Source organism: Mandrillus leucophaeus, unplaced genomic scaffold (genome assembly GCF_000951045.1).
Source record: "Mandrillus leucophaeus isolate KB7577 unplaced genomic scaffold, Mleu.le_1.0 Scaffold1295, whole genome shotgun sequence".
Classification (NCBI taxonomy): domain Eukaryota; kingdom Metazoa; phylum Chordata; class Mammalia; order Primates; family Cercopithecidae; genus Mandrillus; species Mandrillus leucophaeus.
Genome location: NW_012101249.1, coordinates 654,147 through 675,673, shown reverse-complemented (window position 1 = coordinate 675,673; position 21,527 = coordinate 654,147). Strand labels below are relative to the sequence as shown.

Genomic DNA, 21,527 nt, shown 5'->3' with positions numbered 1-21,527 from the left:
TTTCCTTCGACAGAGTCTCGCTCTGTCACCCAGGCTGGAGTACAGTGGCACAATCTTGGCTCACAGCAAACTCTACCTCCCAGGTTCACGCCATTCTCCTACCTCAGCCTCCCGAGTAGCTGGGACTACAGGGGCCCCCCACCACGCCTGGCTAACTTTTTGTATTTTTAGTAGAGATGGGATTTCACCCGTTAGCCATGATGGTCTCGATCTGCTGACCTCGTGATCTCCTCACCTCGGCCTCCCAAAGTGCTGGGATTACAGATGTGAGCCACCGCGCCCAGCCCCTTTTGTTTGCAAGGATAATTACTTCTGATTTCAAGCTACTCCCAACTGGGGAGATAGGGCAGTAAAAATACGGTATTTTCTTCCATTTTCTAGGAATCTATTCTGAGTCTCCATGCTCTAGAGGGTCACTGCTTTTCCCCTGCAACACTCTGGTGCTTTCCCTCAACTACTGTAGTCAAAATGTGCTTGTTTATTCATTGTTTTAGTCCTTTTTAGTGGAGGGAAAATACATTAGGCATCTCTAGTCAGTTGTCTTGCTCACATCATTCCTGTCTATGCTTGGGTTTTTAACATCCCTTCGGTTAGTATAAGAGCTTAAAGATAGATGTTTCTTGCCATGTGGACCAAGCCTGGGTTTTATGGAAGCTGGTGACAGTCGCTTCTAACACTGAACATGTAAAGTTCCTGTTTGCTTTTGTATTTTTAGTGGTCAGCGTTTATCAGGTGAGAAATCAGTATATGCTACATTTAAAAGTAGATACATTGAAATAGAGAACTTTAAGGGAACAGATTATAACCCCCCTGCCTCATACCTAGAAGTAAATAATTGAAGTATCATCCTCAGTGCCTTTTTACTGTTAGAAAATAACATTTATTGGACTTATCAAAAGGGATACAATATATCAATAGAGAATATATGGTTAACTGAAGGCATCGCAGCCTCTACTGCTGACAGATTTGTTATTTAAAATCTTCTCTAATACTCCCTCTTCTGTCACTTTGCATGGCATTCCTGGGTCCAGAGCAAAGCCAGCTTAGTTTTAGTGAGACATCTGATTCTTAACCCTGATCCCTTCAGCAATGTCTTTATATATCTCAATTTTATAGTTTCTGAAGAGGTCAGGGTCTGTCAAACAAAATGATCCCTGACTAGTGTACTAGTGTTATTCATTGGCTAGTCTGGCTAATCATATTCAAAGGAGAAAAAGGCAAGGAAATCACCTATTGGCTGGACTTTCCTACTGTAGGGAAGTTAGGAATAGGTTGCTGCCATTGAAACTGTGTTTGTATTACAAATTTACAAACACACATGCTTGGGTGGTGCTTGGGAGTTGAGATGGCCTGTAATAAGATTCTGCTATCATATTAGATCTAAATTTCTCTCTATCTTTGGCCCTGGGAACTAAAGCCATTTCCCTAATTACCCATTATCTATATACTGGGACAAAGACCAAGTAGATGGGCCATCATATATATTCAGAAGACAAATGTCAGATTTGTAGTAAGTATTTAAAGTAAGTATTTAAGTAAGTGCTAAAAATTAAGTAGCATTAAATTGCCAAGTACTATAAAATCACTGCAAAAGTATAAAAGCAATCATAGTACAAATGAGACTTCAGAAAGATGAATATTCAAAGGAAAATTGTGATCCAAATAGAAAAACATGAGTATCTACAATTTCTAAGATAGTTGTTCTAGACATTATTATAACCATAATGTATTTGAGGTGGTATGGAAATGAAATTTACTAAAGATGAGGCATCAATAAATTTTAAGGTTCATTTATTACCCGAGCCTTTCACATGAATATGAAATTTACATAACATGACAAGCTTTGGGACTGGAGAGGAGGACTTTGAAATCTAAGACTGAAGTCATCAATGAATATGGAAAGTAGACCTACATGTATGACAGAGGGCAAAAAGCTGAATATCTTGAACCAAGATGTTTGCACACATTCAAAGATAAATACTTGTGTTGAAGTAACATTGGGCATTTAGATGAACTGCAACCCTATTTTTAGGCTTTGCCTTTTATGGGGCATTGCAAACGATGTCATCTCCTGGGAAAAAAGCTACAAAGGAAGTGGTTTTCTTATGGAGAAAGCCAGGATTCAGATGAGGTCACCTGGTATGTTCTTTGAAGATGAGGACACAGAGAGTTGTTTCTGTTTTTGTTTTTCAAATAAAATAAGGATTGAGGGCATATTTACATTTTTGGGAGGAAAACACAGCAGCACGAAGATTAATAATAGAGGAAAAACATAAAGCATTATGGGATGAGATTGGCACTTGACTGGGGCTGCACTTTGTAAATGGCAGAAATGTGAGAGATTGTAAAATTAAGTAGCATTAAATTGCCAAGTGGGACTCTCTAGCCAAGTTCCAGCACTGTCGTAACAGACTAAACCTAGTTAATCATCAGAATCACATCGGGGAGTGATTGATTCTGGGCTTCACTCCAGTGATAGATGGGAATCACTGTGAGTGGAGCCTGAATTTTAAATAAGATTCTCAGGATATATATATTTTTTATTTGTGAAGCCACTGGAGCTCAGGCTTAAGAACAGGACTAGCATTTGGGAACAGGTCTGGTATCATGCTGGTGATTGTACTTGGGGCAGGGTCGCAGCTAACTAGAATGAGTAGTTTTAGTCTCGTGCAATCCTGGTGGTGGTGGTTGCGGCAGGGGTGGAGGGAGCATCGGACATGCAATCCAGCATCTTCTGGACATTGTCATCAGAAAATCCTATTCCTATGGAGGGTAGGTATAGGGCTTCTTGCATTTGGATGCAAGAAAACAGGCAAGTTTACTTAAATTACTTAAGGAAATGAAGGAGATAATTATGGCAAAGGTTCATCAGTCCCAATACTGTTAGAGTCGAGGATCAAGGAATTTATTTTTTTGTATTTGCCTTATTACCTTATGCTTGTCACTTTATGGCTATAAGGTGATTGTTAAAGACCTATACATCTCAAATTTTGGGCAGGAAGAAGGCATAAATAAGAAGGGGCAATGTTTTTGGCCACATCATTGGCTTGACTATTTTATCTGGATAACTTTAGTTGCTAGGCAGGCTAACAAAACTGAATATTTAGCTTTTAGCTTCTGGAATAGAGGTAAGCAAGGAGAACAGATTTATGAGTGGAATAAGCAAACGTATTTGCTACAGAAACCGAAAATCAACATGTTTAGAAGTAAATTCCAATTTTTTTTTCAAAATCTGTTCCTTCTCATTCATTCCCTGTTTTAGTCATTAGCAGTTATTTTGTCTCACTCAAAAAGCTAAGAGTCATTTCTACATATTCTTCTCTTTTTTTCACCCTTATATCAATTTGGCTAAAAAATATTATTGAGGGAATGTCCTACCTTATTTCTTAAATTTTCTCCTCTTATTTATTACTATTATTTATCTAATCCTGACTTTGTTCCAGCCCACATTTTTTTTTCCTGTGGGATACATTTTTTCTTCCAATTTTAATGTATTCTAATCAACAATCTACTTACAACAGATTATACTTTATAACAGACACCTATGGACAGGTCTCCACTTCTCATAAATCCATCAGTAAGTCTTATTGCCTCCAGGACAGAATTCAAATATTTTATCATGATATTAGCTTCTCATGATACTGCTCTTTTTCAGTAGTCCAATGTCCTACTTCACAGTTCCCCCAAGAATCCCATACTCTGGTCAAAACAAATTACTTGCGAGTTCAGCAACACAGGGTCCTCTAATTCTTGGGCGTTATGCAAACCTCTTTTCCTCTGCCTGAAAGCCTCATTTCATGACTTTTCTTTTTCTTCTTCTTTTCATTTTTCCTCTCCTTCACCTCTCCCTATCCTCAGCCTTCTCTTCCCTCTTTTCTCCCCATTTTTCTCCCCTCTGTCCTTCTCCTACATTTCTCCTCCTTCCTTCCTTTACTTCACTTGCCCTCTTTCTCTCCTTTCCTTTTTCTTCCTTCTTCTCCCTTCTGCCTTCTTTGTTCCTTCCTTTTCTTTTTTCCTTTTCTTCTTTTTTATATGCTCAGATTTCTGAGCGTAAGTTTCTTGTGAGGTGAGTTTTCTTGGGCAGGGAATTTTTCCTTATAGACTATCCCTCCACACTGCCACTGCCACCCCCTACACACACACACACATGTTTATTGATTTATCTTCTAGACTAAATTCTAAGTGCCTTGAGGCATAGTTCCTATCCTGTCTAATTCACTTGTGGAACCCTAGAACAGAACAAGCACTTCGTGAATAGAGATTGACCAAATGATTGAACAGAGAACATGTGCAGTTATTCAAATGCCAAATATTTGAGATTTTGGATGATTTCTTCTTCCTTGTGAGATACGTATGCTCCATTCCATAAAAAAATAGGTTTAAATAAAATATCAGGGGAAGATGTTTTTAACAGTACTTACATTTGTGCTGAGAATATTATATTATTTCTAGGTTTTTGTTTTAGTATGAAAAATGAAGCTAGGTCCTCAAACTACATAAGGAGGCTTTATTGAAGGAGAATTAATCTGGGCCAACCATTTCCCATATTTTAATAGACATACAGGTGCTTTTGCCACATTATAACAGAAATATTGTATTTAGAAATGAGTGGACTTAAAGAAAATGAGTGGAGTTAAGTTCTAACATAGCCGTCTTTTGATAAATCTTTTTGGTTTATTGAAATGATTGTTTAGGAGGCTGAGATGGGCAGATCACTTGAGGTCAGGAGTTCGAGACCAGCCCGGCCAACATGGTGAAACCCCATCTCTACTAAAAATACAAAAATTAGCTGGGCATGGTGACGTGCACCTGTAATCCCAGCTACACTGGAGGCTGAGGCAGGAGAATCGCTTGAACCCAGGAGGCGGAGATTGCAGTGTGCTGAGATGGCACCACTGCACTCCAGCCTGGGTGACAAAACAAGACTCTGTCCTGGAAAGAAAAGAAAAAGATATTTAGGTTTCCTAAAAAGACTTCTTTTCTTCTTTCTTCAAACCAATATGCCTTTCAATTTTTTTTCTATTTTTTTTTAATGACACTAGGAAACGATTGTATTAACTGTGTTATTTTTTTTTTTCCTGTATTCTGACGCAGTGAAATCTGGGGTCTTGGTGAACCTGGAGGGGTCTCACAGGGTAAGCTTATTCCTAGAGATAGTAAACAGCTCACCCTTTTCACTTAACCAGTGTGCTTTTCAAATACAAATCAACAAATCCAGAGCCCCCATCCCCATCCACTTCCTCTATTGTTGGGCTTTCACATACCCGGGCCACTACGCACCTGCCCTACACACCCCAGGGCTAGTATATTAGTCTATTATGGCTGCCATAACAAAGTACCTCAGACTGTGTTACTCAAACAACAGAAATTCATTTTCTCTTGATTCTTGAGGCCAGACATCTGAGTTCAAAATGTCAGCAGGATTGATTGAGTTTTGTGTCCTTTCTTCTTGGCTTATAGATGGGTGTCTTCTCCCTGTGTCTTCACATGATCATTCTATACCTGACTATGACCTACACTCTAGTTATAAATACACCAGCCAAATTGGATTAGGGCCACCCCGTTACCTCATTTTACCTTAGTTAGCTCTATAAAGGACATATTTCCAAATACAGTCACTTTCAGAAGTACTTTGGGTTAGCACTTCAACATCGGAATTTCGGGAGGCATGATTTGGCCCATAATAACCAAGTTCCAGACAACTAGAAACAGCTTCTGTGTTCTAGGGCCTGCTGACATCATTTAAACTAGCCAGTCCTAGGCCTGCTAACCCTGCCTCCCTTGCTTCTCCTAGAAACCAGAAGAAAGTTTCTGGCCCACATTTTACTCCTCTTCCTCTGCCTCCTGACTGACTCACGCTGAGACTTTCCCATGTGCTCCCTCTTCTTGGAGAGGGGGTGTCTAGAGACACCCAAGACGAGGTCTATACTCTGGGTGACCAAATAATCTGTATAACAGACCCCCATGACATGAATTTCCTATATAACAAACCTGCACATGTATCCCGAAGTTAAAATTAAAGCTGCCTTTTTTTTTTTTTTGGAAGAGAAAACAACTCATAGAGCTGAATACTGGAAAATAGGAACTTTACCGTATGTAAATTTTTAAGTAATTTGAAAATGAAATGACCAATTTTTAAAGGTGAAAAATTCTGATGAGGAAGTTTATAATATATAGCTTATTTATTATACTGTCATTTATGAAAATGAAACTATTATTTTACCATATATATTTCTCTTTGCTATAAAAATATATCATAAGGTCAGGAGTTCGAGACCAGCCTGGCCAACATGGTGAAACCCTGTATCTACTAAAAATATAAAAATTAGCCAGGTGTGGTGGTGCATGCCTGTAATCCCAGCTACTGGGGAGGGTAAGACAGGAGAATCGCTTGAACCCGGGAGGCAGAAGTTGCAGTGAGCAGAGATCACGGCACTGTACTCCAGCCTGGGTGACAAACAAAAGAAAAAACAAAAAAGTACATATAAGCTATTTTATTTATAAAACTGCTTAGTATTAGGTATTTTCGCAGTTTCCGAACACTTTGCAAGTTGGACAATAAAACTAATTTTTTAATATGAAAGAAATTGTTGAGACTATTTTCAGATTTTCAAACAATACCATTCTAACGTCTGCCCCTTCCAAGATGTGAAAATTTATTGTACATTTATTGAAAAGAGGATCACTTGAGATTTTACCAAAGTAGGTAGTATGAAAAAAAAAATCAAGACTTGCTATTGTGATTAAATAAGAACGTGTTCAATCACTGATTCTTGAATAACACTGATTCCTAAAGAAACAGCTGATTATAATTTTGTATAATGATTTCATGCAGTGGCTCATAATCAGAATATTGTGAATATTCTGTGAATATTTTTAGATTGGTTTTTCAGGACTTTGCCTAAGTCTCATATGCAAATCCCTCAAATGTACCAATCATCCCTTTATTAGAATCTGAATGATGCATATATATTATCCAGTTAAATAACTAAGGACCTTTTTTATTTTAGTTGCTTCCAGTTTTCTTTTAAGAGATAGTGACTGTTCCTTGAAATCCACTACTAATTAAGGAAAATTGACAAATTGTCTAAAACCTCTGGAGTAAAAACTGGATGTCAGTTGTAAGTTTTACCTCAATGGCCTTGAGACTTGGACTTCATTTTCTACCCTCAGAGAGTCTGGACAATTTCATTTAATCGGTTTGTGCTAGATAATATTTGAAGGATGGCAGGCCCTAGACATGTGGCTTCAGTGGTATAGACACCTTGAAAGGGTTGGCAAAGCTTCATTCCACTAATCATGTATCATTGATGGAGGATTTGAAAACCCCTAAAATAATATTCTACAGCCAGATTGTGGTACAATGTAAGAGTAAGAGAAAGAGAGTTGGGCATGGTGGCTCACGCCTGTAATCCCAGCACTTTGGGAGGCCGAGGTGGGCAGATCACCTGAGGTCAGGAGTTCGAGACCAACCTCAACCTGGCCAACATGATGAAACCTTTCTCTACTTAAAATACAAAAGTTAGCCAGGTGTGGTGGCATGCACCTGTAATTCCAGCTACTTGGGAGGCTGAGGCAGGAGAAGTGCTTGAACCTGAGAGGTGGAGGTTGCAGTGAGCCAAGATTGTGCCACTGCACTCCAGCCAGCCTGGGCAACAGAGTGAGACTCTGTTTCAAAAAAAAAAAAAAAAAAAAAAATGGAGAGGAGAGAGGGAAGGAGGGAAAATTAATGTGAATGTAAATAACTGACATCTTTAAATAGCTTTGAGCTCTGTGATTGAATGCACTAAAATAAAAAGAGCTGTCCAGTTTTATTGATGAACAATTTATGCATGCCAGGCCAAAATACAAACTCATATGCCACTGTTTTTATGGTTATAAATTCCAGTTTTCAGGCCAAAGTTAGTAAAAGTGGTAGACCCTGGCAAAAGAAATTTAATACATTTGACAAAAGCTATGTTTTTAATTCCATGCAATTTGTACTCAACTGTTTTGCTTTTTTGTTTGTAGTACTTCTGGATGTTTTTTTTTTTGTCTAGTATAAATAGTGACAAATTAGAGATAATATACAACATTTAATTGAACTATGACCAATATTTAGTTATGTAGCTCTAGGGATAGAAGATTTGTAGCTATTATATGAATCTACAGAAATTACAGTTTTAATTGTTTCATGGTAATCATTATTGTGCAATCTTAGCTTCATTTATCGCCAACATTCCCTTAATTGCATATGCAGCTTTATTTTCAGTGGATCTTACATTCAAGAGGATTTGCATATTCATCATTTGTAAACTCCCATTATGAGAAACTAGATTGTGGATGCATTCATAAATCATTTCCATAACCAATTGCTTCAGTTTTAACACAAATAAAAGTGAAAATGATGTATATTGAGTCTACAGTCTTTTAAAAATTTTCATCAGGTTGTTCTTAGGTCATTTATTCATTTATCAAACAAGTATAAATTGAGCATCTATTATGCCAATAATTTTTTTAGGTAGTGGTGTGATAGCAGTGAAAAAACGAATAGTAATCATTGCATTCACCAAGCTTACAATTTAGTCAGGGAGAAAAATGATACTAAGCAAATAAATAATATAGTTTATGTCAAGTGGTGATATTTGCTATGGAGAACAGTAAAGCAAAAAACTGTGAGAAGAAGTTCCAGAAATGAGGATGAGATGGAGGATGGAGGTCATAAAATGTAGTTAGATTCTGGATGCATTTTATTGATAATGTGGAAATTTGCTGATGGATTGCATGTTTGGTGAGAGAGAGAGAAAGAGATGAGTCTTGGAAGACTCCCAATTTCTCACCTTCACTCACCTCATATTTAACTTTTTTAAGTTAAATATGAGATTTGGCAATATAGAGGTCAATCTTGATATATGCAGTTTCAGGGGAGTGGTAAAGGTGACCAAAAAACAAACAAACAAAGAAGGAATAAAATACTGGTCTGTGCTACAACATGGATGAGCCTCAAAAACATTTGGCTGAGTGAAAGAAGCCAAGCACAAAGGCTACAGCCTCCATGATTCCATTTAAATCGTCAGTATGTTCACATTAAAATATATAATCTGAGAAAAATAGCCAAAGAATAGAGGAAACAAGCCATGTGAATATTAGATATGTTGACAAAAAGAGTCAAGCTCTGTAAAATATTAAAGGAGATTTATTCTGAGCCAAACATGAGTGACCAATGGGTCATGACACAGCCGTCAGGAGATCCTGAGAACAGATGCCCAAGGTGGTCGGGGTACAAGTTGGTTTTATACAATTTAGGGAGACATAAAATATCAATCAATGCATGCAAGATGTACATTGGTTGAGTTTAGAAAGGCAGAACAACTGGGAGAGGGGGCTTCCAGGTCATAGGTGGATTCAAAGATTTTCTGATTGACTATCGGTTGAGTTATTATCTAAAGACCTGGAATATAGGAAGTCATTCTAGGTTACAGTAAGAGGTGGTGGAGACCAAGGTTTTATCATGTAGATGAAGTCTCCAGGTAGCAAGCTTCAGAGAGAATAGACTGTAGATGTTTCTTATCAGACTTAGTTTGTTCTACCAGTAATTGCAAAAGGGAGAAGGGTATAATGAGGCATGTCTGGCTTCACTTTCCCATCATGACCTGAACCAATTTTACAGGTTAACTTTGGAATGTCCATGGATGAGAGGAGGGGTCCATTCAGATGGCTGGGGGCTTAGGGTTTGATTTTTTTATTTATAGATCCAGCGATAAATGCAAGGCCTTGAGGAAAGAGGCCTTGGTTTATATGAGGAAGGTCATAGTAAAGCGTTGATGTTTATTTCATGTAGGATGAAAACCCATGGAAGAGCAGAGGAGACATGATCTGACCCACATATCTAAGATTATAGTGGAGCAAGGACAACCACAGGAAGACAAATTAAGAAGTTACTAAGATGATCAAGAAAGAGATGGTGTTTCCTGAGCCAGAGTTGGTAGTAGTAGTGGAAGTCATAAAATATAGTTAGATTCTGGATGTGCTTTATTGATAATGCAGAAATTTGCTGATGGATTGCATGTTTGGTGAGAGAGAGAGAAATAGATGAGTCATGGAAGACTCCCAATTTCTTGCCTTAACTAGAAGGATGGGATTTCATTAACTGGGATAAGAAAGGCTGTGGGAAGAGAAAGTTTAGGTTGAGAAAAATCAGAAGTTTATTTGAGATAGTAACTGCCCACAGGGTTCACCTTGCCCACTGCCTCAAAAGAGCCAATTGATCAAGACAGGGGAATTGCAATAGAGAAAGAGTAATTCACTCAAAGCCGGCTGTGTGGGAGACTGGAGTTATATTAACACTCAAATCAATCTCCCTGAGCATTCAGGGAGCAGAGTTTTTAAGGATAACTTGGTGGGCTGGGGGAAGCCAGTGAGCCAGGAGTGCTGACTGGTCAGAGATGAAATCGCAGGGAGTCGGAGCTGTCTTCCTGTGCTCAGTCAGTGCCTAGGATGAGGCCACAACATCAGATGAGCCAGTTTATTGACCTGGGTGGTGCCAGTTGATCCATCAAGTGCAGGGTCTGCAAAATGTGTGAAGCACTGATCTTAGGAGCAGTTTAGGGAGTGTCAGAATCTTATAGCCTCCAGCTGCATGACTCCAAAACCATAATTTCTAATCTTGTGGCTAATGTTAGTCCTACAAAGGCCATCTAGTCCCCAGGCAAGAAGGAGGTCTGCTTTGGGAAAGGGCTGTTAACAACTTTGTTTAAACTATAAACTAAGTTCCTCCCAGAGTTAGTCCAGCCTACACCCAGGAATGAGCAAGGACAGCTTGGAAGGTAGAAGTAAGATGGAGTCAATTAAGTTAGATCTCTTTCACTGTCTCAGTTATACTTTTGCAAAGGTGGTTTCAAGATTTAGACCTATTTCTGTGACCTGAGGGAAGAGGCTTAAGTCAGTAACAGGATACTGCTGGAGTGTAGAGTTGGAGTCCAGCAAAAATTTTGGGCCTGAGGTATAATTTTATGAGTCATCAGCATTTAGGAAAGGATTTAATGGCGTGTGACTAGGTGATATTAACAAGGTTGTGGGTTTGTAAAGAGGAGAAGAGATGGAAGGACTGAGCTTTGAAGCAGTCTCATGTTGAGCAGATGAGTGAAAACCACAAGAGAGACTGAGAAAAAAAAAGCTGGCAACACGAGCAGAAAACCAGAAGAGAGTTTTATGCAAAAGCCTGGTGAAGAAAATATTTCAAGAAAAAGGGAGTGAGCGGCTCTGTCCAATAATAATGATATGTCAAGGATGTTGATGAAAAAAAGTTAAATATGAGATTTGGCAATATAGAGGTCAATCTTGATATATGCAGTTTCAGGGGAGTGGTAAAGGTGACCAAAAAACAAACAAACAAAGAAGGAATAAAATACTGATCCATGTTACAGTGTGGGTGAACCTCAAAAACATTTTGCTGAGTGAAAGAAGCCAGGCACAAAGGCTACAACCTCCATGATTCCATTTGTGTGAAATAGCCGGAGGTGGAAATCCATAGAGATAGAAATCAGATGTAGTGGCTGCCAGGGGAGAGGGGGAGAAGAGAGAATGGTGAAGTGACTGAGGGGTACAAGGGATAAAAATGTCTTGGACTTAGGTAGTTTGATAATTGCACAACATTGCAGATTTAATAAAAGCCACTGACTTGTACACTTTTTTTTTGGTCGAAGCAGAGTTTCGCTCTTGTTGCCCAGGCTGGAGTGTGGTGGTGCGATCTCAGCTCACTGCAACCTTGCCTTCCGGGTTCAAGTGATTCTCCTGTCTCAGCCTCCTGAGTAGCTGGGACTACAGGCATGCACTACCACCCCTGGCTAATTTTTGTATTTCTAGTAGAGACGGAGTTTTGCCATGTTGGTCAGGCTTATCTCAAACCCCTGACCTCAGGTGATCCACCTGCCTCAGCCTCCCCAAAGTGCCGGGATTACAGGCATGAGCCACTGTGCCTAGTCTTTTTTTTTTTTTTTTTTTCGATGGAGCTTCACTTTGTCACCCAGGTTGAAGTGCAGTAGTGCGGTCTCGACTCACTGCAACCTCTGCCTCCTGGATTCAAGCGATTCTGTCTCAGATTTCCTAGCTGGGATTGCAGGCGTATACCACCACACTTTGCTAATATTTGTATTTTTGGTAGAGGTGGAGTTTCACCATGTTGGCCAGGCTGGTCTCAAACTCCTGAACTCAAGTGATCCACCTGCCTCGGCCTCCCAAAGTGCTGGGATCACAGGCATGAGCCACTTGCCCAGTCTACTTGTACACTTTAAAATAGATAAAATGGAAATGGTAAGTGATATGTTTTGTGATGTTTATCTCAATTTTTTAAAAACTGTTATTGACATAGGTTCAAGAGAGAATAGGAGGGGAAAGAACTGGTGTTGGAGTCAGTGTGAGAATAGGCAGAACTTTGAGAAGTTAGTTAGAGAAGGTAGTCGGATCAGGAGAGTGTTTTTCTAAGACGGGTGAAGTTTTGGCCATTTAGGTCCTGAAGGAAATGATCTTGTTGAGAAAGAGAACACACTGTTGTAAATGAGAGGAGAGGAAATTGGCAGCATGATTCCTTAAATAGCCAGCAGAGATGAAATTTCTGTCTAAATGGAAGACGTCATCCAGAGAAGGGTATGGAGAGTTGACCTGTTCCTACAGAGGGCAAAGCATGTGGACAGCCAGCCAGTGAGATTGATCATGAGACTTGTAAATTTTCTTCTGATTTCTCTCATCTTCCCAATGAAATATGAAGCAAGATGGTAAGCTGAGAATGATGATAGGGAAGGAAGAGCTGGAAGTTAAAAGAGGGAATAGAAGGCTTTGAACAATTGTCTAGGAATGTGGAAAAGGAAAGAATGAGGGTCACCATGACACCATGCAGTGAGTAGTCATCAATACGAAGTCATTTCTGCTTCCATGATTGTGAACAAAGTGAAATCTGCATGATTTCTTCACTCCATTCAGCTGTACAGATACAGGCTAGAGTAGGTGAAGGGATGTATTTTCTAGAGTTTTTGCCATGAGAGTATGGAGAAATATGAGCATGGCCAAGGAGTGATTGCTTGTCTGACATCTGTAATAAAGGAAATGAAGACATGATATATGAGGGAAATAATTGAAAAGAATTTAGGACCCTGGACTTGTAGAACCTGGCCCAGTCGAAATATTGTTAGAGTAGAGATGTGAAAAGAAGTGAGCTGGAAAGGTAGGGATGATGGTTGGGGAGCGGACCACTTGAAATTAAGACAAGGAAACGTTATCACCATTAGTAATGGTAATACTCCTTTTGAAGAGTGGTGGCAGAGGTTGTTTTTCATCAAAGTTCTCCTTCAAGGTCATCAATAAGAAGAGATCAAGAAACTGAGAAGCAAATAAAAGTGAATATTGAAATGACAAAGAATGACAGTGAGCTCAGAGCTAGAATCTTTAGGGGTTGAGGGACAGGGCACCATCAGGGATCACCCACAGTGTCTGTAGGTAGTTATAACAAGCTGGAACACTGAGGGGTGCCATTTGACATCATGAGAGTCAAAGCTTGGGTATCTAGGAAGGTCAGAGGGAGAACTGTCTGCAAGTGGTATGGGCAGGAAGGACTCCTAGTCTACCTTCAAGTCTTATATTAGGAGGGCTTGGGGAAAAGAAAACAAAAAAACAGGCACAACTTTTTTTTTTTTTTTTTTTTTTTGATGGAGTTTTGCTCTGTTGCCCAGGCTGGAGTGCAGTAGTGTATGTAGTCTTGGCTTACTGCAACCTCCGCCTCCTGGGTTCAAGCGATTCTCCTGCCTCAGCCTCCCTAGTAGCTGGGATTGTGGATGCATGCCACCATGCCCAGCTAATTTTTGCATTTTTAGTAGAGATGGGGTTTTGCCATGTTGGCCAGGCTGGTCTCAAACTCCTGAACTCAGGTGATCCACGCGCCTTGGCCTCCCAAAGGCCGTTCCATGGCTGGGATTAAAGGTGTGAGCCACCATGGCCGGCCAACAGGCACAATTTGAGAAAGCTCCAGAGAAAGCAGTTCCAGGGAAGATCCACCTTCAGGTTTAACGGGACACCATGTCTTGTATTGGACATATGTGTAACTGTCCTTCAAATGGTAGACTCTGAGTTCTAACATTAGACCATTTTTTCACTCCTGTGAAGGATTGGCTTTGGGACTTGCCAGTCACTATGGAGATATGATTAAAATCCCGAAACATTGGCATGGTTGTTTTGTTCTGTTTTTCTCTGTCTCTATGTGAGTGGTGTGTGTGTGTGTGTGTGAGTGAGAGAGAGAGATAGGGTTACCTAAAGGGTGGTAGAGAAATTGGTTACAGAGTGCTTTGTAGAATGAATATTAACATTCAAAAAAAAATACTTGAGTCTTTCCAGTTGCACCTGCATTTCACTTCTTGCCAATCTTTAAATTTAACAGATGGATTTCTACTGTGTCAGGAAGCACTGAATGCTGAGCAGGAGCTGTGCCGTCCAGATACAGATCTCTGCAGATTTGATATTACAGATGAAGAATTGAGATGTAAGTGTTAAATTGAGATATTCACTTTTCTGGTGTATATGCAATATATGAGACCCAGAGCCCATTCACAAGCCAACGTATGTTGACATTAATGTCCTAGTTTTAGCTGGAGTGTTATTGGGAGGCTGTGGTGGTTTATACCAAATACATCAATTTAAGGCCATGTCATTTTGTAGAACAAACTGAAACTATCTTGGAATTATATGCAGTGTTTCTTCTATAATATTTCAGTGTGATTATGAATAGTAAATAATTTAACTAATCCCATAAAGTAGGTAAGGCAAAATATAAAGCCATTTAAAAAATTGTTGACTGGATATGGTGGCTCATGCCTATAATCCCAGCGCTTTGAGGGGCTGGGATGAGAGGATTGCTTGAGGCCAAGAGCTCAAAATTAGCCTGGGCAATATAGCAAGATGTCATCTCTACCAAAAAAAAAAAAAAAAAAAAAAATTGCCTGGGCATGGTGGCGTGCACCTGTGGTCCTAGCTACTTGGGAGGCTGAGGCTGGAATATTGCTTGAGCCCAGGAGTTTGAGGCTACAGTGGGCTCTGATTGCACCACTGCATTTGGCCTGGGTGGCAGAGCGAGACCCTGTCTCTTAACAAAATTAAGACATATTGTGATGGAAGTGGTGACGCATACAAGAAAAACTAGGAATCTCGTTTTTTTTATGGCAATGGTTCTCATTTGAGAGGATATCGTACATGTGGATCAACTGAAAAATTTTTGCGAAATAGAGTTGCTGGTACACTCTAAGACTTATTGAATTCCAACTTCCAGATGTAAATTAGTGTGTGCTAATGTATATGTGTGTGTATAAGCCTTTTGATTGATTACAATACGTAACCTGGTTAAGCAGCCACTCTAGCAGACTAATAGTCCACCAAGATCTTTTTCTCCCCGTTTAGTGTGTCAGGCCTGTGGGTTTGAATTTGACATGTGTGAGTGGACATCAGAGGCATCTGTTGGCCAAATTTCCTGGATGCGCACAAAAGCGAGGGAGGTCCCTGCATTAGAATCCACACCTCAGCAGGATCAAGGAGGTGATGATGAAGGTAGAAAAAAAAATATCTTTTGTGTATTACTTTTAGAATTCTGCTTTATGGTGACTAGTTATAAGACATTACATAGGGGGCGTTGGTGAGTATACTGAGTATATTTTATTGAAAATACACCCTGCAATAGGAGCTGAAGGTGAAAATAACAATTATGTTTCCAACAGTGTAAAGGAAGAGTTGTACTAGGTTAACAATTTTTTTTAAGTTTTATTATTTCTTTCAGGAGTTATTATTGTGTGAACAAAAAGGAGAAGTATTAAAATGCTTTTTTTTGTTACACCTGTTAGCTTTCTTTTCTTTTTTTTTTTTTTTAAAGAGTCTTACTCTGTCACCCAGGTTGGAATGCAGTGGTGAGATCTCGGCTCACTGCAACCCCCGCCTCCTCGCTTCAAGCGATTCTCCTGCCTCCGCCTCCCGAGAAGCTGGGACTACAGGCATGTGCCACCATGCCTGGATAATTTTTGAATTTTTAGTAGAGACAGAATTTCAACATGTTGGCCAGGCTGGTCTCGAACTCCTGACCTCAAGTGTTCCGCCAACCTTAGCCTCCCAAAGTGCTGGGATTACAGGTGTGAGCCATCGTGCCTGGCCAAGTCTGCTAGCTTTTTCTTTTTCTTTCTTTTTTTTTTTTTTCTTTCCCTCCCTTCCTCCCTTCCTTCCTTCCTTCCTTCTTTCCTTCCTTTCTTCTGTCCGTCCGTCCGTCCTTCCTTTTTCTTTTTTTTTTTTTTAACACTGCCGTGTTGTCTATGAGTTTCTTCCTCTTGCTAACATATTAATTTGTATTTTCTGTTTACTTTTATTCTTTTTGCTTTTTTTCTTTCTTCCTTTTCTTTGAGGGGTGAGTATTGTTACATTTTTATTTTTATTTTTTTCACTGATCTGGAAGCTTTAATTTATATATCTTATTGTTATGACTATTCTTAATTTTAGGATATATTTTTTATATGAAATTTCTTTAACAAAGCCTAAAGTGATTTAGTATTTCTGCTTTTTGGAACGTGAGAAAGACCAAAGTACCATTTAATTATTTTTTGGTCCTGAGTTACAGTTGAACATTTTAAAGTGTTTTAAAGTCGGTATCTTGTTATGATACTTATAACTATTAAGATTATATATTTCATTATTTCTCTTACTCACCACTGTTAGATTTTATGCTTTCCTTCTTGGTTCCCTTATCCCCTTGCAAAGGTTGGCGCTTCAATCAATTGTTCTTAATCAATTGTTCTCTTATTTAGAAAAGATCTGTGGTGATGAGCTCCCACAGTATCTGTAAACTTAAAATATTTTAAAATTGTTCTCACTTCTAAATAATAATTTATCTGGTCATGCAATTTTAGAAATTTTTTTTTTTTTTTTAAATTTCTAAGTACAGGGTGATTTTCCCTCTTTAGCTCCTGATATGTACTGTAGTGACTGAGAAGTCTGAGTGCAAGTAATGTTTTTTTAGTTTAATGCAGATTTAAAAAATGTTTCTTTATCTTTGATATTTGAAAATTTCAGTATGATGAGTGTAGGAATGAGTATATGTTTAATTTTTAATGCTCAGAATGCACATATATCATCATTTGCAGAAATTGTGTTATTTTATTCAAGTAATTCTCTTTTACTCCCTCTAATCTTTTCATCTTGAGTTTCTATTAAACACAACTAATGTTCACACTCCATAACTTGACTGCTCCTTTTTATTTCTATATAATTTACTCTATTTTGAGTTATATTTCAGGGCTTCTGGTACATGAATTTTCTCTTTGACACTATGGCCAGTCTAGGTTATATTCTGCCTATTGGGCATTTAATTTAGAGTCTTAATTTATTTTTAAGTTTATACTTGCTAATATTGTCTTATTTATTTCCTAGTGTATCTTAATATGTTTTTAATAGAGTGTATTAGAATTGTATGAAATTTAATTTCTTTTTTTACAATTTATAAATGTAATTAGTTTTTGCTGTCTTTAGCGTTGTATTCATATGTTTTATTATGCAGATTATTTTTATTTTTTTATTTTTTGGGAGTAGTAGTAATATTATTACTATTGTTATTTATTTTATTTAAGTTCCAGGCTACATATGCAGGATGTGCAGGTTTGTTACATAAGTAAACATGTGCTGTGGTAGTTGGCTGCACCTGTCAGCACATTACCTAGGTATTAAGACCAGCATGCATTAGCTATTTATCCCAATGCTCTCCCTCCCCTCACCCCTCAACAGGCCCCAGTGTGTATTGTTCCCCTTCATGTGTCTGTGTTCACGTTGTTCAGCTGCCACATATAAGTGAGAACATGTGGTACTTGGCTTTCTGTTGCGGCATTAGTTTGCTGAGCATAATGGCTTCCAGCTCCACCCATGCTCCTGCAAAGGACATGATCTCATTCCTTTTTATGGCTACACAGTATTCCATGGTGTATATGTACCACATTTCCTTTATCCAGTCTGTCATTGATGGGCATTTGGGTTGATTCCCTGTCTTTGATATTGTGAATAGTGTACAGACTATTTTCAAAAAGATTAATAGACTTTACTTTTTAGGATTATTCTTTTCAAACTGTGTTTTTTGCCTTGCAGATGCCTTGTAATTTTTTGTTGAAAGTCAGACATGATTTACTGTGTAAAAGGCACTAATGTAAATAGTGTGAGCTTTTACATTACGTTTATCCAGCTAAGGATTATGTTATGCTTAGTATTTGCTGTAGCTGTAAATATCTGAGGCTGAAATTTTGTCTAATGTTCTTGTTTTTGTCTTTCTTATTGTATTTGGGTTTCCTTAGAGACTTCTTTTAAAATAGTGTCTGAGACATGCAGCTCTTTCAGTAGCATGAAGAAGCATTTCAGACTTTATTTTTGAAAATGAAGTAAAATTACAGAAATCTCTATATAAATCTGTGTTGTCAATGTTATTAAGTTCAAGAACAGCTCAAATTGGTTTTAAATATTAGATGGGGAAAAACTTATCTACAATATCTTTATGTAAAACAAAATTCATAAGTGACGTTTAAAAGGACCGTAGATATCTCATACCTCTGTGTGTCTTGGTAAGAAAGAAGGCATTTTAAGTTGTATTTCCTAAAACTATAAAGGATTTTCTACAAAAAGTAAATCAGAAAATCATCCAAAGGGGCAAGAATTCTGGGAAAGATGAAGAGAAATTCTTGATTTAAAAAAGGATTGAATTGTGATATTTAAAAGAAAAATGATAATAATTTGGTGGTATAGCAATTTGTATATGTAGATTTCTTTTATAGGAATCTTGAATTTTTACAAAAGGGTATTATCAAATTTGGTTTATAGAAATTAGGAGAAGATTTATCTACATATTGGAGCTAATATAAAAATTAAAACCTCTTATTTGTAGTTGATATAATCATTTGAAAACAGTCTGCCCTTTTTAAGTAAAATATTTGTGTTTTAAGTCCAGTTCTGAACACTTCAGAAATGTAATAGTTTTAGTCAGACAGAAAGAAGCTAATATTTTCCTAAATTGCTTCTTTTTTCTTTTATATTTCAGGTTATTATGTATGGGTAGGGGCTAAGCATGCTTTTCCTCTTAACCATTTAGACAACAGGGCTTACCTAAATAGCTCTGTGTGTCATTGCTTGGGCAAGAGCTGTCATCTTCAATTCTATTATACTATGGAAAGCAGTGTCCTGAGAATAAGACTGTATAATAATAAGGTAAGAAGAAAGTTGCATTTATTTCAAATTCATTGAATCAGTGAAGTTTCTAACTCTTGGCAACTTGTGTTTCGATTTCTCAATTGCACATAAGCTTTTATTCCTGAACTTGACTTTATTTGGTATACTTTTAAAAAGAATTATTAAGAAACAAGCATAGGAGACACTCTCATGTACAAAAGTTAATATGATAAGCTGCCCAATATTATTTCATAAAGTTTTCAAAATTCATCAAAGTATATTAAAGAAACTGTAGATCTAATGAAAATGAGATAGCTGAGATTCTGTATCGTGAGCTCTGTACTGAAGCTCTGATGTGATCTGTTTTGGGCATTACATCTATATATCATTAGAACTGTAATGGTTGAAACTTGTTTGGGTAGCAGTCGACATAATTTTCAAGACTGGTAATTATCGACTAAATATTGAAAAAATGGCACACTGGGTAGACTGAGTCCATTCTTCTTCTCTCTCTCCTTGTCCACGTGCTCAATGAGTTCTAAAATGTAAAGTTGGGTGAGTACTCCAATTAGAAAAAGAGATAAAAACAAACTGACAGCTGATTCCATAGTATAGGAAAAGCCCTGCTTTTTCTACTCTTATGCCCTCAGCACTCCCAATATCTTACTTCTGACATCAGATTTCGTGTTTTGTTTTGTTTTGTTTTTTTTTTCCAACACAGCAATTCAGTTCTCTAGCAGACACCAACTGAGTGTCCTATGATTTGCCTCAATTCTGACACTAGCTACCTGGAGATAGTGCAGATTCCATGGGTTGAGGTCTCAGGCCCACAATACTACCCCTACTTCAGATGTCAATCACAAGCTTCCTATTGTGAGCTGTGCCTCTTACCTACCAGCTATAAATTGCAGTTACCATGGCTCCCTTCTTAGGTTTGATAATTTGCTAGGATGGCTCACAGAATTCACGAAAACATTTTACTCATGTTTACCCACTTATTATTAGAAATATAGATGAACAATCATACGGAAGAGATGAATAGGTCAAGGTATGTGGGAAGAGGGGTGGTGCTTCGCTTCCATGCATCCCCGGGTGTGCTCCCTCTAGGAATCAGCACATGTTCAGCAATCTAGAAGTTCTCTGAAACTTGTACTCCAGAAATTTTTATAGAGGATTTGCCATGTAGGTATGATCAGTTATTAGCTTAATCTCCAGCCCCTCTCTTCTTCCCAGAAGAGGTAGGACTGAAAGTTCCAAGCTTCTAATCAATCATAGCTTGATCTTTCTGGTGATGAGTCCCCTAAGATTCTATTAATATCCCTATTGATTAGGAAATTCACAGGTTTTTGGGAACTCTCTGCCAGAAACTGGAGATGAATAAATAGATTCATAATAAATAATACATAATGTATAATTATATGTAATATAATATATAACAAATAATATATCATTTAATGTATCCAGATTTATATGGATTCACATAATTACATCTATGTGGATGTGAGATATCTATAGATATACATATATATCTCTACACGTCCACATAGATGTAAAAATATAGATAAATATGGATGTGATATATATACACATATCACCTATCTATAGATGTGGATGTGATATATATATATCTTCCCACACATTCATATACACACATATAGATATGTAAAGTAATATACATATGCATATACATTCTTTTTTAATTGCATGCGATATAATTTTTCTGGCATTCTAGAACTTCTTATGTTTTTGTGATTTTTGCAGTAGTACTTTGTAGTCACTGCCCTGCAATCTATTTAATATATTTCATTCCATTTGGTAAGGTGTAGGGGGAGGAAGAAAAGGGGACAGCATCTCCTTATCCTTCCTGCAGCACTACAAACTGTCCAGATACATGGCATGAATTTTACCAAAAAGGAAGAGAGAAAAAATTTAACTGTATCCATGTATGTTCCGCCATTCATGCCTCAATATTTCAGTTGCTGTCACCTGTACTGTTTGAACCAATCCCAGTGAGCCTCCATGCAATCTGCAACATTCTATAATTTCCAGCTCCTTCTTCAATAAAGGCATAGTAGATAAATTCTAGAATAATTTCATTGAGTTTAAATTATAGTTAAAAATGGTTAAATTATATATGTGGGCCTATGGTAATGCTTTTCAGATGACAGATAATTATTTCATTAAAATTGTATGAGTTCTTAGCCTAAATTTAAGTAGAAATTTGTATTATAATATGATCTAATCCTGAGGATTATTTTAATCTGCTCTGAAAATGAGTGATGCATTTTAAAAGTTTCAATGCATGTAGAATGGAATTATGTTTTTAATTA

At 37.8% G+C, this 21,527-nt stretch overlaps 1 protein-coding gene across 1 annotated transcript in view; it reads left to right on the top strand.

Annotated features, from left to right (window-relative positions):
• Nucleotides 1–21,527, top strand: part of MALRD1 (MAM and LDL receptor class A domain containing 1) — a 694,737-nt gene that overhangs the window by 59,128 nt on the left and 614,082 nt on the right. Inside the window, exons 6-8 of the mRNA XM_011972480.1 lie at nucleotides 14,405–14,506; nucleotides 15,418–15,564; nucleotides 19,070–19,236. Coding sequence (XP_011827870.1) covers nucleotides 14,405–14,506; nucleotides 15,418–15,564; nucleotides 19,070–19,236 — 416 coding nt within the window. The remainder of the gene's footprint in view (nucleotides 1–14,404; nucleotides 14,507–15,417; nucleotides 15,565–19,069; nucleotides 19,237–21,527) is intronic.